General features: G+C 34.3%; 1 protein-coding gene across 1 annotated transcript in view; it reads left to right on the top strand.

The window, feature by feature from the left end:
* LOC123252728 (butyrophilin subfamily 1 member A1-like) overlaps positions 1 to 16,307 on the top strand; it is a 72,643-nt gene extending 56,336 nt beyond the window's left edge. The window contains exon 5 of the mRNA XM_044681980.1: positions 15,751 to 16,307. Coding sequence (XP_044537915.1) covers positions 15,751 to 16,307 — 557 coding nt within the window. The remainder of the gene's footprint in view (positions 1 to 15,750) is intronic.
* Positions 16,308 to 17,081: the final 774 nt, after the last annotated feature.

Genomic DNA, 17,081 nt, shown 5'->3' with positions numbered 1-17,081 from the left:
TGGATACATATATTTGGGAAAAAAATAAGAAAATATTACTCACCTTGTTTATCTGCAGGATTCTCTGTAAATTGGCAAGAAAAAAAACAATTAGAGAGAGAGAAATCATCACTAGATGTATCAGTAGATGTAAAAATTAACAATTTAAAACACAGATGATGCCTCATTTGACATTCTGTTCTCCTAAGTGTTCAAGTTGGTTGAGGCCAAGGAATGATTACTGGATGAGGACTCATAAGAACTAGATTAGGTGTTTGGTTCTTCTACTAATTCACTCTATGACCTTGAGGAAACAATTTTCTTTGTTTTTCTTCATCTGTAAAATTAGAAGGTTGGAATATATAATCTCTAAAATTTCCCACAATCCAATGATGAACAATATCTCTGAGCTCCAGTTTCTTATCTTTAAATCTAATTCTTTGAACTCCATGTCTTCCAAGGAGGGCACTTCCAACTTTCAATTGATCATTCCAAGGTAATATTAACTTCCACTTAATGACTCATTTCTTACTGATTCCCTTTCACTACTTTTTCAAATTTTCCTTTGTTTTAATTCTTTTTAAAAATTTTTAAATATTTCTTTCATTATTTTATTTTAATAAATTTCCACATAGGTTTTCCAAAGTTATGTGATTCCTGTTGTCTCCCTACCATCTTTACTCCCCCAATCCCAGAGTTGAAAAGCAATTCAGTCTAGGTTATAGATGTACTAACAAGTAAAGCACATTTCCATATGCCTCATTTTGGGGGGGTGAATAATCTTATAAAACCAAAACCCCATCATATTGTTAAGGGATAAACCAGGGAAAGGTGCCTTAAACAGTAAACAGGTGGGTGTGTGGGAGACAGAAATGACAGGAAGGGACCCAACAAGTAGGGAGACTAAAGTTTAACAGCAAAGGGGTGTTTGTTACTGAATTGGCTGTTAGGTCCAACTGCCACTCTGAAGCACCAAGACTAGGCCTATGATAATCAGCAAAGTAAAGGCAGGAGTTTATAAGTTAAGGCAACACATTTAATCAAGGACAAACTAAGATTAAGGATGGGAATAGGATTTACTACACTTAAAAGCTAAGGGCAAACCACAGGGGCAGGGGAAGGACTTGACTGTACTCTCCTATGATCTAAGCAAGGCAGGGCCCAAAGAAAGCTGTACTGGAGTCACAAGGGAAAAGTTCCTCCCAACCTGGATCCATCCAGGTTTGGTCAGCTTAGCTGAGGACCTAAGGATGGCTTTACTTGGGATCTCATGGCTAATCCAGGGATGGTTTCAGGATGCCAGGAGTCAGCTCCACCAGAACAGCTGATCCAAGGTATACAGGCAGGGAGAGATAGTTTGCAATGCTGTCCACCAGATCACAAACCACTCCCTACTCGGTGCTGCTCTGCAGACCTGATGTCCTCTGCTGTAAGCCTTCACCACTCTTACAGGATCCCAGGGAATCTGGATACAACTCCCCCTAGCTCTGAGATCTGCCGGGGTCAGCAACAGTTTGTGCCAACCACCATGGAGTCCTTCTCAGGCACAAGCCACTTCCTCCTTCCCCTGCATTCCATTCAGAATGTCAATGATCTCCAGCTAAGGCTTTTCCTAGCCTGCTTACACACCTACTTTTAAACTTATGCCTCTTACAATATACTCAAATAGTCAAGTGATAAGTCATATGTTGTAATCTGCATTTATACTCCAACAGTTCTTTCTTGAGAGGTGGATAGCATTCTTTTTCATAGGTTCTTGTCCCAAAAGTTGGGATTGTTGCGTTTATTGTACACTATTTTTCTAAGGTTATTCACCTCAAGTCTATTCCATTGAACTTCCCTTCTGTCTCTTAGCCAGTATCACATTATTTTGATGATCATTGTTTTATAGTACAATTTAAGATCTGGTACTGCTATGCCTCCATCCCTTCACATTTTTTTCATTAGTTCCCTTGATATTCTTGATCTTTTGTTCTTCCAAATGAACTTTGTTATAATTTTTTTAATTCTATAAAAAAGTTTCTTAGTAGTTTGATAGGTATGGCACTGAATAAGTAAATTAATTTGGGTAGGATTATAATTTTTATTATATTAGCTCATCCTACCCATGATCAATAAATGCTTTCCCAATTATTTAGATGTAGTTTTAATTGTGTGAAAAGCTTTTTGTAGTTGTATTCATATAATTTCTATGTTTGTCTTGGCAAATAGATTCGTTGATGTTTTATATTGTCTAGAGTGATTTTAAATGGAATTTTTCTTTCTAATTCTTGCTGCTGAGTTGTGTTGGAAATATATAGAAATGCTGATGATTTATGTGTGTTTATTTTTTATCCTGCAAGTTTGCTAAAGTTTTTGATTATTTCCACTAGCTTTTTTGAAGTCTCTCTTTTTTGAGCTCTTCCAGACTCTGTGTTCAATCCACATTTTTCTTTTGGACTTTGCATGTGTTTCCTTTGCTTTTGCTGTTCCCTTCTGTGTCTGTACCTTGCTCTTTGTCTCTGTAAAAATTCTTCAGAGTTAGATATTTTTTTGTTGTTTGCCCATTTTTCCTATCTAATTATAGGTTGATTCTGTTTTCTGAGAAGTTGGAGTACCCTCTTAAACTTCAGTATTTCTTTGATGCTATTTTCAGCTTATTTTCTGGGTTGTTGCTAGTTTACTAGATAGTCTGAGGGCTGAAACAGCCAACCTAGAAAATAAGGATATTCCTAACAGCAGAATTACTGGATTCAAGTGTAACCATCATTGTGTACTGCAACCTCAATGTGAAAGTCAGATGTATTATATTTTACCCCTTCCCCAGAGTTCTCTGGGACCTTTGAGTTGGAAGTAGTTCCATGCCCCACCAATGTTGTTCCCTCAAGTGTAAAAGGAACTGAGCCCCAGTTCCAAGTAACAACTTATCAGCCAGATTAGATTTTGGCCTTTAATTCTTCCTTTAGATATATCCTCTGCTTTCCCCAGAATTATAGCAAATTGAATATTTATTCCCTCTGTGTTTCAAGGCAATTTTAGATAAATCTGAAATGAAAGCAAGGGAAGAAATTAGACAACTGTGCCCTGTTTACCCATCTCTCTATGAACCCCACTCCCAGCATCCTCCAAATTCCTTAAGAATTACAGTTGAAGACAACACAAAAGATCACAAAGACCAGCCTCCTCCTCTTTTGACCTATGGGAAATCTGATTAGCTCAAAGTTACATAGTTCATAAATGATATAATCTGGATTAGGAAATAAACTATGAACTTTCTAGGAAATAGGACAAAGATAAAAATGTTAAAATGATATGTTCTTTTCTTAGGTCCTAGTGATTTTGTTACCCAGATGCTGATTTCTTTGTATATAAAACATCTTTGCTCAGACTAGGCACATGCACCTTTGTCATACTCTGAAGGTGTAACTGGGCAAATCTTCTTATTTTTTTAATTACATATCAGAAAACTCACTAAAAAGTTTTCTCCCTTTTTTTGTAGCAGAGATCCCAGGCTCTAGCAAATAGATGGAGGAGGGGAAATCTTTCTACAAGTAGGAGACAAACTCAAATAATCTTTATTTTGGGTTGTTAACAAACCAGTATATCTGTTAAAATGCAAAGAACCTTTAAAATGGATTCTAGAGATAAGTACTAGAAAATTGACAAAAACAAAAGCCTCCAGAATAAGCTCTTTCACCTGAAAAAAAAAAAACTAAAAGAGAAGGCAAAGGAACGTAACAGAGTTAGAGGGGATAGAGATCAAGACTCCTCTCATTACAGTACTGTCTTTCACAAGAAGTATTCAGCAAATGTTTCAGAATAAGAGTAGAGATATACAAAGAGAGGGCAGCCAGAGAGAATGGAGAAGGGTCTGGTAGGCTAGAGTTTTTTGAGGAAAGGAAGGAAGGAAATAGGCTTTTGTTAAGCATCTACTATTGTCAGTCATCATGTGAAGAACTTTACAAATACTATTTCATTTATTCTTTACAACAATCCTGGGAAGTAGCTGCTGTTATATTATCCTCATTTTACAAGTTGAGGAGATTTGGGTTGTGGCTTATTGAGGGTCACACAGTTTAGTGAGTATCAGGGGTCAGATTTGAAATTGTCTTTCTGATTTCAGGTTGATCTTTCTAACCACCCTTCACTTAGCTGCCTCTAAAAACCACTCAGCTCCATGTATATAGTCCATCAAAAAGGCTGTCATTCAACAAATGGCAAGTAGACTGAAACCAGTTATAGAATGTCTATTCACACTCCTAAAATTTCCCAAGACACTCCTCCTCTGTTTTCAGGTCTGATGATGTCCCCACCCTTTTAAAAAAATTAATGTAATGTCTTGTTCCATGTGATTTTGAGAAGATAATCTGGGAAGTTAATTGATTGAGTCCTTCCAATTAATGCAGCCATCCAGTCTCCCTAATTTGTAAAAGGCAGACACTGGGATCTTGGATTCTATCTTTGAAGAGTTTATGCTGCCAAAACATTGCTTCTTAATTAGGAAATTGAATAAATAATGCTGGGAACTAAATTGATCAAAGTCTCTCCAGTGAATGCATTGATCCAGTCTCCCTAAATTGTAAAGTGGAAAGATTAAGAATTTAGATTTTTCCTGTAAAATGTTGTTTTGCCAAAACACTTTTTTAATTAAAATATCCAAAAAATGAAGGATGTTTGAAAATTTTAGTGAAAGGGGAGCACTAAGAACTGAGACATTTAAAGGAATTTAGTGTTACCTTAGAATTTAAAATATAAATTTGGAAGCCATGCAATCCAATGGTTTTACTTTTTAAGTGAGAAAATAGGCCAGATATGTCATTTTCCAAGTGTGATGAGTAATTGTGAGAGCTGGGACAAATAAATGCTTTGTTAGACTATCAGGAATATGAGAAATATGAGAGATTTTTATAGCCCAATCCTCTCATTTTACAGATAGACAAACTGAGAAAATGGTTTTCCAAAGACCATAGGGTGAATTAGTATGAAAAATTGGTCCCAAATCTACATTTCCTGGTTCTTAGTTTAGTAGTCATTCCTTGACATCAACAAACCTGAATATTTGGGATAATAGAAGTATAAAATGAGACATTTTCAACATCATAAATGAATAATGTAAATAGGTGTACTGGTGATCTCTCTCTCTCTCTCACCTTTATCTCATTTCTCCTTTTTTCTCTCTATTTTCTCTTAATAATGTTGTTTCTTTCTCTCTTTTACAGAGGATCCTAATGTACAATGCCGTGAGTAATATTTTCTTTTTTTAAAACCCTTACCTTACATTTTAGAATCAATATTTTGTGTTGATTCCAAGAAAGAAGAGCAGTAAGGGCTAGAGAATGGGGGTTAAATGACTTGCTGAGGCTACACAGGTAGGAAGTATCTGAGGCCAGACTTGAACACAATGCTTCCCAACTCTAGGCCTGGCTCTCAAACCACTGAGCCACATAGCTGTCCTGGATTAATATTTCCTTATTCATTTTTCAAATATATGTATATGGTACACTACATACAATTGGGAATATTGGGAATTACATTGATCAACTCAATCAATACACCCATCCAGTCTTCCTAATTTATAGAGAAGAGAAATTTAGCAGTTTGAATTTTTCCTGACTTGTTTATTTTGTCAAAATTCTGTTTAAAAATTAAGAAACTGAGAAAATAATGGAAATTTTGAAAATTTCAATGAATGAGAGGCTCTAAGAAATGATGCTTTTAATGGAAGTTAGCATTATCTTAGAACTATATGTTGAAAGTTGGAAGTGTCCATAGTAATGATGTATTCCAATTGTTTTATTTTACAGATGAGAAAATAGGTGCTCAGGGGTATTATTCACTTTCTAAATGTCACAATTTTTCATACATTGTTAGAATATGAGGAATCTCAGAGATTATGTAGTATAATCCTCTGATTGGTGGGAAAATGGAGAAAATAGTTTCCTCAAGATCATAGAATGATTTAGCATGAGAGTCAGGCCCTAGACCTGGGTCTTCTGACTGTTAGTGCTGTGGTATTCCTTGAAATCAACAAACCTGAATACTTGGGAGACTATATTTCAAATGAGACAATGTCCATACTTTAAATGGATAATCTAAATAGATGCATTAATGATTCATCTCTCAGTCTCTGTCTCATTGTCTCCGTGTCAAACTATTTCTCTCTTTTTCAGACAAATTTGAAAATCAAAGTGGTGAATAATGTTATTGTACATTTTTTCAAATATGTGTATCAATGCTATATGCAAGTTGAGAATAATGGGAAATAAATTGAAGAGGAGTCTCCCAAATAAATGTACCCATCTCATCTCCCTGATTTGTAGGGCAGAGATATAAGCAGTACAGATTCTTCCCATGAAATGTTTGCTTTTTTAAAATGCTTTTTCTTAGTTACAAAATTGAAAGAACAATGGGAATTTAAAAATTTTTAGTGAATGAGAAGCATTTAGGAATGTGTCATTTAGTGGAAGTTTGTATTATCTTAGAATTATAAATTGAAAGTTGGCAACATAACAAAACCTATGGGATACAGTCAAAGAAGTAATAAGAAGAAAATTAATATTTCCAAATGTTTATATCAAAGGTCAGACAGGTGGTTCAGTGGATAGTCAGGCCTGGAGATAGGAGTTAGTGCATTCAAATATGGTCTCAGGTAGATACTAACTGTGTTAGCCTGGGCAAGTTTCTTGAACCCAATTGCTTAGTCCTTATTGCTTTCCTCCTGTAGAACAGATACTTAGTAAAGATTCTACAACTGACGATAAAGTTTAAAAAAATGATTATATCAATAAAATTGAGAAAAAATAGATGTATAAACTAGCAATCAAAATAAAAAGAACAGAAAAAGAATAAATTAAAAGTCCACACTTAAATTTCATAGTGGAAATCCTAAATATCCAAGGCAAGATCTATAAAAGTGAATGTAAGAAAACCACTGAAATAATAAATTAATCTAAGGGATATTTTATGAAAAAATCAACAAAATTGATAGACAACTCCATACAATAGCTTAAAAGGGCAGAAAACCAAATTACTAGCATTAAAAATGAAAAGCATGAATATAACACCAGTAGAAATGAAACTAATGCAATTATTAGCAGTTACTTTGTAGAATTATAAGACTACAAATTTAACGATGAGCTGTAAGAATACCTGCAAAAATATAAACTTGGTCTAGGAGAGGAGGAAGTAGGATATCTAAATGAACGGATTTCATTTTTTTATTTTCAAAATTATTTATTTGTTATTACATTAAGATGACCAGTTAACCTTTCCAACATCCCTCTCCTACTCCCATCAGAGAAGGCACCATTTAAGAAATATGTGGTGTGTGTGTGTGTGTGTGTGTGTGTGTGTGTGTGTGTGTGTGTGTGTTATAAAACTATGTCTTGTTTCAATGTCATATTTCTTTTTTTTTTGAGATACAGTCATTCTTCAAACAATATTTCCCTTGCTGTATATAATGTTGTTTTGATTCTGCCCATTTCACTCTTCATTATTTCATATAGGTCTTTACATATTTTCATGAAATTAACTTTTGTCATTCCTTATAGCACAGTAGTAGCCCATCACAACCATATGCCTCAACTTGTTTATTCATCCCCCAAATGAGAGCCATCCTTTCATTTTTTTCAGTTCTTAGCCTCCATAAAGAGTTATTCTAAATATTTAGAACATATAGATTATTTGTTTTTCTGCTCACTTTATGAAATGAACCTATTAGTGATATCACTAAGTCAAAAGGTATAGACAATTATATAACACTTTAAGCATAATTCTGGATTGTTCTCTGAAATGGATCAATTCACAGTTCCATTAACCGTTGTATTAGGATCCCCGTTTTTCCATAATCCCTCCAGCATGTCATTTTACCTTTTTGTCATTTTAATCACTTATGCCATTTAATTTTTTAATCAATCTGACAAGTGTGAGACAGTATTTAAGAGTTGTTTTGATTTGCATTTCTTTCATCAGTGACAGAACATTTTTTTCATGTATTTATATTTGCCTTTGTTTTCTTCATCCAAAAACACTTTGTTCATATCTTTGACCATTTATCAAATCAGAAATGGCTCATATTCTTATACATTGTACGAAGTTCTCTCTCTATATTAGATATGAGATCCCTATGTATGTATATGTACAAAAACTCTTCAATTTAATATATTCAAAATTATCCGTTTTACATATCACAAAGCCTTTTATCGCTTGTTTATTCATAAACCCATCTCCTATACATAAATCTGACTATTATGTTCCCTGTTCTTCTATTTTGCTCATGACATCACCCTTTATGCCTATGTCATGTATCCATTTTGACTTATCTTCCTAAATGGTATACAACATTGGTCTATATCTAGTTTCTGCCACACTACATTCCTATTTTCCCAACAGTTTTTTTGTACCAGACAGCGAATTCTTATTCCAAAATCTAGGATCTTTCCTTTTACTCTTTCTTATGAGTCTGTTCTATTCCACCAATCAACTCTACTATTTCTTAGTCAATACCAGAAAGCATTGACAATTACTGCTTTATAATATAGTTGAAAATCTGTGTCCTTCTTTATACATTTTTTCCATTAGTTCCTTTGATATTTCTTACCTTTTATTTTTCCAAATGATTTTTCTTAGGATTTTTTCTAGTTTAATGAAATAATTTTTGATAATTTAATTGAGCAAACAGTAAGAAATTAAATAAATGAAGCTATATTTAAAAATAATGTGAAAAGGCCATAAAAGAACTTCCTAAGAATAAAGCATCTGGAACAGTTGGACTTAAAAGTGAATTCTACCTACATTTAAAGTTCAACTACTTCTAATATATAAATGATTTGAAATACTAGGTAAGGAAGGAGTTCTACTAAGGTGCTTTTGTGAACTAAATATGTTTGGACAAACTCAACCAGGAAGAACAAAAGAAGAGACAAATTCATAGACCAATTTAATTAATGAAAATGGGTGCAAAAATTCCAAATAAAATAGTAACTAGAGACTATAACTATATATCTGAAAAATTATATATTGGTACCAAATAGCATTCATATCAGGAATACAGAAATGGTTTTATATAAGGAAAGCTATTAATATAATTGATTATGTCATTAAAGAAAGTAAAAAAAATCATGGTTAGATAAATAGTTGCAGAAAAAGCCTTTGACAAAATAAAATACCCATTCTTTTAAAAAATATTGGAAACCATAGGTACAAATGAATTTAAAAAATAAGAAGCCTCTAACTAAAACCATCAGCGTTTATTATTTGTGATGCAGATAAGCCAAAAGTCTTCTGAATAGATGAAATGTAAAGTGAGGATGCCCATTATTATATAATATTTTATTAGAAATTCTAATAATAAAAACAAGAGAAGAAAAAGTAATTGAAGGATTTTGAATAGGCGAAGAGATAATAAAAAAATCTCTTTTTTTCAGCCAGAATGTGTGGACAATTTTTCAGGTAAATTAAACTTAGTTGACATTATCAATAATTTTAGCAAAAAGAGCAGGATATAAAATTGGCCAATGTAAATCACTAGCATTTTTATATCAATAATAATGATCTTCAAGAATAGATAGAAAGAGATGCCCCAGTTAAAATAACCATATACAGAGTAAAATACTTTACAGTATACCTGCCAAAGGAAGCCCAGGATCTATACAAATATAATTATGAAACACTTTTTATTCAAAGATATTTTATTATCCCAATTAAATGTAATAACAATTTTCAATATAGGTTTTACAAAATTATAAGATCCAAATAGTCTCTGTCCTTCCTTCTCCTTTCCCCTTATGGAGATGATAAGCAATTTTATTTGGAGTTCACATGTATTATCATGCAAAACATACTTTTATATTGGTCATTGCTATAAGAGAACATTCACATAAAACTAAAACCCTAAAATAAAACCATAAATGAACTACTGTGAAAATAGTATGCATTGATCTACATTCTTCTCCAACAGTTCTTTCTCTAGGGGTGGACAGCATTCTTTATCATAAATCCTTCAGAATTGTCCTGGATTATTGTATGGCTGAGAGTAGCTAAGTTTTTCACAGTTGATCAGTGTACAATATTGCTCATACTGTGTAAATCTTCTAGTTCTGCTTATTTCATTCTGTGTCAGTAACAGACATATACAAAGAGTTGTAAGAGATTATATTAACCTTGTATTTCAAAAAAGTATAGATCCAAGTTTTGGTGATAAGAACTCATGATCAGGTAAAAATTACTTCCACAACTGGTAAGTAATTTGGCTGAAAATAGGCATAGAATGATATCTTACAGTCCAGTCATGGGCAAACTATAGCCTGCGGGCCAGATGTGGCCCCCTGAAATGTTCTAAGCAACTCTTTTGAAGTATCATTGTATTGTATCCTACTCATTGTATTCATCAGATTAAGAATAATGTTGGTGGGCTGGATAGAATATTTCCTTTCCTTTCCTTTGGCCCCCTCTTTAAAAAGTTTGCCCATCACTGTCTTATACCATTCACTAAACTAAGACCAAATGGATATGTGACTTAGGGTTAAAGGTAGATATAAATGAATTTGAAGAACAGGATATGTGTTAGCTAATAAATTTATGGCTTGGAGAGGAATTTTTTAATAAATGAGATAGCATAGTGAGATATAAAATGGATAATTTCAAATACTTTAAATGAAAAATGTTTTGAAAAAATAAAACTAAAGAAGCCACTATTAGAAAGAAAGCAGAAAATTGGTAAAAATTTTATATTTTTATGGAGAGAAGTATTTTACCTGAAATATATAGAGAACTTTGTCAAGTTATAAGAATAGGAGCTATTACCCAATTAATAAACAGTCAAAAGATATTAATAGACTGTTTTTAGATGAAGAAGTCAAAGCAATAAAAGGACATATGAAAAAATATTATAGATAACTACTAGTTAGAAAAATGAAAATCAAAAATATCTTGAAATATCAACTCACTCATCAGATTGGATAAAATGATAAAAGGGCAAAATGCCAAATATGAGAGGGCATTTGGGGAAATAGAGATATTAAAAATACTGTTGGTGGAACTGTGAGCTGATCCAATCATTTTGGAGAGCAATCTGAATTTCTGCCCAGAGGTTTAAAATTGTGTATATTCTTAGACCTAACAATATCACACTTTTTTCCTAAGGAGATCAGAGAAAAATAAAAAGAACCTATATGTTGAAAAATATTTATAGTAATTTTTTTTGCAGTGGCAAAGAATTGTAATTTGAGGGGATATCCATAATTGGGGAATGATTAACAAATTGTTGTATATGAAATTGTGATGGAATATTACTGTACTGTGAGAAATTATGATCAGGTTAGTTGGAGAAAATATAGAAAGAAATACATGAAATAATGAAGAGAGAAACAAGTGGAACCCCAAAAATACTATATGCAGCTGTCCAGTTAATATATGAAGGATAACTTTTCAATATCCACCTTTTGGGAATTGATAAATAGAAACACGAAAGACAAAATTTACATGTTCATATATTATATATATCTATGGTGTAGGATATATAGGGAGAGGGTGAGCTATCTGGAAATTTTAAGGTAATTAAGAAACAAAAAAGTTAATGAGAAAAGAAAAAAAAAGATATTGAACTTTAGAAGTACACTTGGAGGCCCAGGACTGCAATAATTTCACTCAATAGATGAGTAATAGAAGCTAAAAGGTGATGTCTCTAAATGTCAAAATATGAGAGCTGGGATAGACTTATATCTGTTCACATCCTGAGGAATTATAGAAATTATGTAATACAACCCTTGGTTTTAGTGATGAAAAAACTAAGAAAATAGTTTCTTCAAGTTCATTGAGTGAATTAGTAAAAGAATCAGGTCTCAAAATTAGGGCTCCAGACTCCCAGTCCACTGTATATTCCTCTACTTCAACAGAGTAAAAACCTTGTAGGAATAGAAATGTTAAATGAGGCACCCACCATAGTGTAACTAAAGAAGCTAAATGATGAATTTATGTTTTCTTTTTCTTTCTTTCTCATGCTATTTCTCTCTCTCTCTCTTCTATAGCTCTTCTTGGAAATCAATGTGGTAAGTATTGTTTTCTTGTTCATTTTCTAAATATGTGTATAAGGTGATTAAATATACTACTTGATAATATTGGGAACTCAGTTGATTGAGAATCTTTCAAATCAATGAACTCATCATGTTGCTCTAATTGGTACAGGGGAGATATTAGCAGTATAAAATGTTTCCTGTGAAGTGTTTGATTAGACAAGAGAATATTTCTTTAATCAGAAATTGAAAAAATAATTGTAATTTGAAAAGCTAAAAAGAAAGGAATGCAGGAAGGAATGAGCCATTTAGTGGAAATGCATATTATGTTAGGATTATGTAATGCATGTAAAAAGTTGATGGTATAGGAGCAGCCAAGGGGCCTAGATAGATGATATTGATGGAATAAGAAGGGAAGGGAATCCCAAACCAAGGCTCTATGAGAGTGGGATAACCTCCCACAGCAGTTGGGTCAGGTCCCTTTAAAGCCAAGCTTTTCTGCTAATAGGCTCAGGGCTTGGAACCAAACCAGCCAAGATAGTTAAAATGTCTCCTGGAAGCCAATTGAAACTCCCTGAAAGCTCACGTTGGAAATGGATAACTGGTTGGGAATGACCTGCTCAACTAGGCTGAAATTGGGGATCTGACTGCTATGAGGATGGTTGTTGGTAGGTAGACAAGGCTCCAAGACTGTTCAGGCTCAAGGTTAAACAGAGTTTAATGATAAAATAACTGAGGGAAGGAAAGGGAAGGTAGGTGGGTGAAAGAAAACCCTATGACCTAGCCTAAATTGTTGATGTTGATTAATCCTGGAACACAAGTTGATATTGTTTAGGAGCAGAGAAATGAGACAGCCTTGAGGGCGAATGTCAACTCTGTAGCTTGTTGCTGAGCCCAGAGGCTGGGCAGTCCCTGGGTCAGTTGCAGATGTTCTTGGTTGTAGCTTTCTCACTAGCTGGTATGAAAGATGTTATCTGTGCCAAGGAAGGTTGGTGATTGAATAATTTCTACCTGCCTAACAGAAATCTCCCAGAAACCACCCTTGGGGCCCAAAAAACCTCCTCCTCCCTAACCCTCCAGATGAGGTCAGAGAAGTGAAGTTCCCAGAGGTTTGGAGACCTTCTTTTATAACCTGTCCTTAACCGACACCCTAGCACACAGCCTGTGTGCTCTGCCAAGTTCTGTGTTCTAAAGTGGAAACTGCCAGCTTACACCCCCAGAAATATGGCTGCTCATTTCTGCACATAACAATTATCTTTTGAAAGTCCAAATGACCTTTGAGGCCATGCAGTCCAATGGTTTCATTTTACAGATGAGAAAGAAAATAGCTCAGTAATACTGTCACTTTTAAATATCACAATGATATTGAGTGTTGAGTTGGGATACATCCATATATTGTTAGATTTTGAGGAATCTTAGAGATTATTTTATTCAACCCTCTCATTTGACAAATGGAGAAATTGGGAAAATCCAGTCCATTTGACTTTTAGTCCGGTGGTCATTCCTTGAAATCAACAAATCTGAACACTTGATACAAGAGAAGTGTCAAATGAGGCATCATTCATGTTGTAAATGGATGATCTATATAGATGTGTTGATGATCTTTCTATATCTCTTTATCTCTTTTTTATTCCCCCTGTTCCTCTTTGTGTTTTTCAAATTTTACACACCATTCTAAACATCAACTTGAATTCAAGTAAAAATTTCAAACTTCAACTCAATAAATATATGTGTAGAGTGATAGTGCTTACATTTGGAGAATGTTGGGAACTAAAATGATCAGTTGTTCCTGAAATTAATGCAGCCAAATAGTTTTTCTAATTTGTAGAGGGGAAATATTATGCTTTATTTTCTCTCGAGAAGTGTGTCTATTTTGTCAAAACTGTATCTTAAAAAATAAAACAAAGGATGTTTTCAAAAAGTAATGAAAAGGAAAGCTCTAAGAAATGAGCCAATAAGCAGAAGTTTGCATTACCTTACAATGATCAGTTGAAACTCTACTAGAAAGTTTGCGTCAATGTCACAGATTGAATTATCTTTCCTATTAATTTATATTAAAATTAAAAAAATTAATTTCGAGGTGGCTAAGTTATATTTTTTCTGGAAAGGGTATGGTAAGCCAAAAAAGTTTAGAAACCACTCTTCTAACTGAATGTTTGCCTTTATGACAGATTGAATTATGTTGATATCCAGGTAACAAATCTAGTAGTTTGAGTTCTAGTTCAGCAATCTTTGCTTGACATCAACCAGCTTGAGTACTTGGGTGAAAGCATCGTAAATTGAGGCAACTTCTATTTTTTAATTATTCATATAAATATATTTACAGATTAGCTCCATTCCTTTCTCCCTCCCTCCCTCTATCCTTCCCCCCATATTATCCTCTCTTCTCCCTCTTTTCCTCTCCTGTCCTCTCCTCTCCTTTCATATTATGCTTCTCTACTGTCATTTCATAGGGAATGCAGAAACTAAACCCATTAAGTAATATATTCTCCTTTATTTTCCATATGCATGTATTCAGTGATAGTCCTCAAACTGGCAAATGCTGGAAAGTTTTTCCAGGTGTTCCCCAAATAATTGCATCAATACAGTATCACTCATGTGTAGATGTGGATAGTGTTCATTTTATTTTCCCATGTTTATGTTTTTCCAAAACACTGTTTCTTAAATAATAAAGCAAATGCTGAATAAATTTTGAATGGGAAGCAGGAGGAATTCAGTCATTACGCAGTTAGAAATACCTTTTGAAACTTGGAAGTGTCCCCATAGGAAACCATGGAGCCCAAAGTGCTGCTTAGAAGGCATTTGCCCTTTCTAGAATTAAGTTTCCCAACTATTCCTAGGCTAGGACTTTCCCTACTATAAGGAGAAGGCACAGTTAGAGAGAAAGGAGGAAAATGAAGACAGAGAATAATTCTGTTTCACAGAATTCCAGAAAAGAATTTCCAAGACCAAGAGGGTGGGACATAGTACAAAATAGTTCCTTGAAACTCAAGGAGATGGGGCCCATTGGGTATAGAAATCAGATCATTGGTAGTTAGTCAGATGACATACTGTTATAAATAACATACTGTGAGTCAGATACTGAATTAAGGGTTGGAGATACAAAGAAAGGAAAAGGTAGTCCTTGCCCTTGAGAAACTCATAATCCATTGTTAGTCTCTGAGAGAATAATTTGAAGAGTGCAGAAATCAGATTGCAGAAGATTAATAAAAAGATGATGGTAAGAGTGTGAAAGTATTTTTTATGAACCAGAGGTGTCAAGCATATAGCCCAAAGGCCACACTGATTCTACATTCAGGGTGTGGTGTGGTGGCAGGTGGAGAATGGCATCTACCCACTGTGTACATATGTTTTTGGGAGAGTCTTTTGCCTTGAGGGTGGAGAAGATTTAGAATGACTGTTGGGGAGTATGTTCCAGGGAATCGAAAAGAGAAAATAATGTTGATGATGATGGTTATGATGGCAGTAGTAGCAGTAGTAGCAGCACCAAGAGCAGCAGCAGTTCTCATGTTAGTATTTGCATCTCTATATTTTACAAAGTGCTTCAAAAATATTGACTCAATCCTCACAACAACCCTGGGATTACATTATAATTGTCATTTACATGTAAAGAAATTCAGGTAGATAAAGGTTATATGATTTTGCCCAAGTCACACAGATAGTGAATGGCTGACATGTAGAATAGAAGTCTGAAGCATCACTGAAAGTCTAGTTGAAATTAAGGAGCTTCGATATGGCTCTTGGTTAATCTTCTGGACTGAAATTGTGCCTTTCTCTGCAGTGGCCACAATGCACGAAGACTCACCTAATCGCTTCTTCCTCCTGAAAAAAAATGACAAACGTGCCATTTCCTATTCTGAGGAGCCCATGTGTGAATGGGACATGGATATCCTGACTTATGAGCTGGGTGAGGAGAGATTTGATTCAGGAAAGTACTGCTGGGAGGTGAATGTGGAAGGAAAGACAGAGTGGGCTCTGGGGCTCTGTAAGGACTCAGTATGCAATGAGGAAGAAGCAGACGTCACCCCAGAAACTGGATTCTGGATTGTTTGTCTGGTTAATAGTGACACTTACCAGGCTCTCTCCAGTCCCTGGATGAGGCTCCATGTGGCAGTGCCCCCCAAGACTGTGAAGATTTTCTTGGACTATGAAACAGGTACAATCTCCTTCTACAATGCTACTGAATCTACTTACATCCATACTTTTCAAGATACCTTCAAGGAAGCTCTGAGGCCCTGTATCTGCCCTGGCTCTTTCATTAGAGCAGACAATAACTTTTCGAAACCCTCAAAACATGTCTATAACAGAAAGACAATGTTTGAAACAACTACCAGATGAAAAAATCAAATATATCTAATCATGTGAAATGATGTCCCAAGTCATTGTTGATTAGAGACATGCAAATCAAAACAGCTCTGAAGTAATACCTTATCATACCTATCAGATCCCCTAATCTGATTGCAAGGGAAAATGATGAATGTTGGAGAGCAAATTGGGGCACTAATGCATTGTTGGAGTTATGAACTGATTCAGCCATGCTGGAGGGCAATTTGGAACTTGCTGAAAGGGTTATGTAAAGCTGTGCCTACCTTTGGTTCAGTAATATTGCTATAGATTCTTTATCCAAAGAAATATAACAAAGAGAAGAGGGCTTATCTGTACACAAATATTTATAGCTGCTCTTTTTGTAGTCGCAAAGAATTGAAAACTGAGAGAATGCCCATCAATTGGAGAATGGCTGAACAAATTGTAATATATGATGGTGATGAAATATTACTTTCCTATAAGAAATGATGAGCGGGATGATTGCAGAAAAGCTGGAAAGACCTTCATGAACTGATGTGGAATGAAATAAAACCAGGAGAACATTCAACGTGGGAAAAGCAATACTTGATAATTAACTGGGAAATACAGCTATTTTTAATAATACAGTGAGAGTAGAAAATTCTCCATCTGCAGGAAATTAATTCTCCTTATTTTATTTGTGTGTTTCTATTTGGGAGTTTTTAGTTTTATCTGATGTTTCTGACCCAACATGAGCAATATGGAAATTATTAAAGGTCTTTGTTAATATTTTTTATAAATATAATGACTATGTATATTCAGATACTT

This window comes from Gracilinanus agilis, chromosome 6 (genome assembly GCF_016433145.1).
Source record: "Gracilinanus agilis isolate LMUSP501 chromosome 6, AgileGrace, whole genome shotgun sequence".
NCBI classification, from domain to species: Eukaryota; Metazoa; Chordata; class Mammalia; order Didelphimorphia; family Didelphidae; genus Gracilinanus; species Gracilinanus agilis.
Note: the sequence above shows the minus strand (reverse complement) of the source record. Positions and strands in the feature narration are given on the sequence as shown.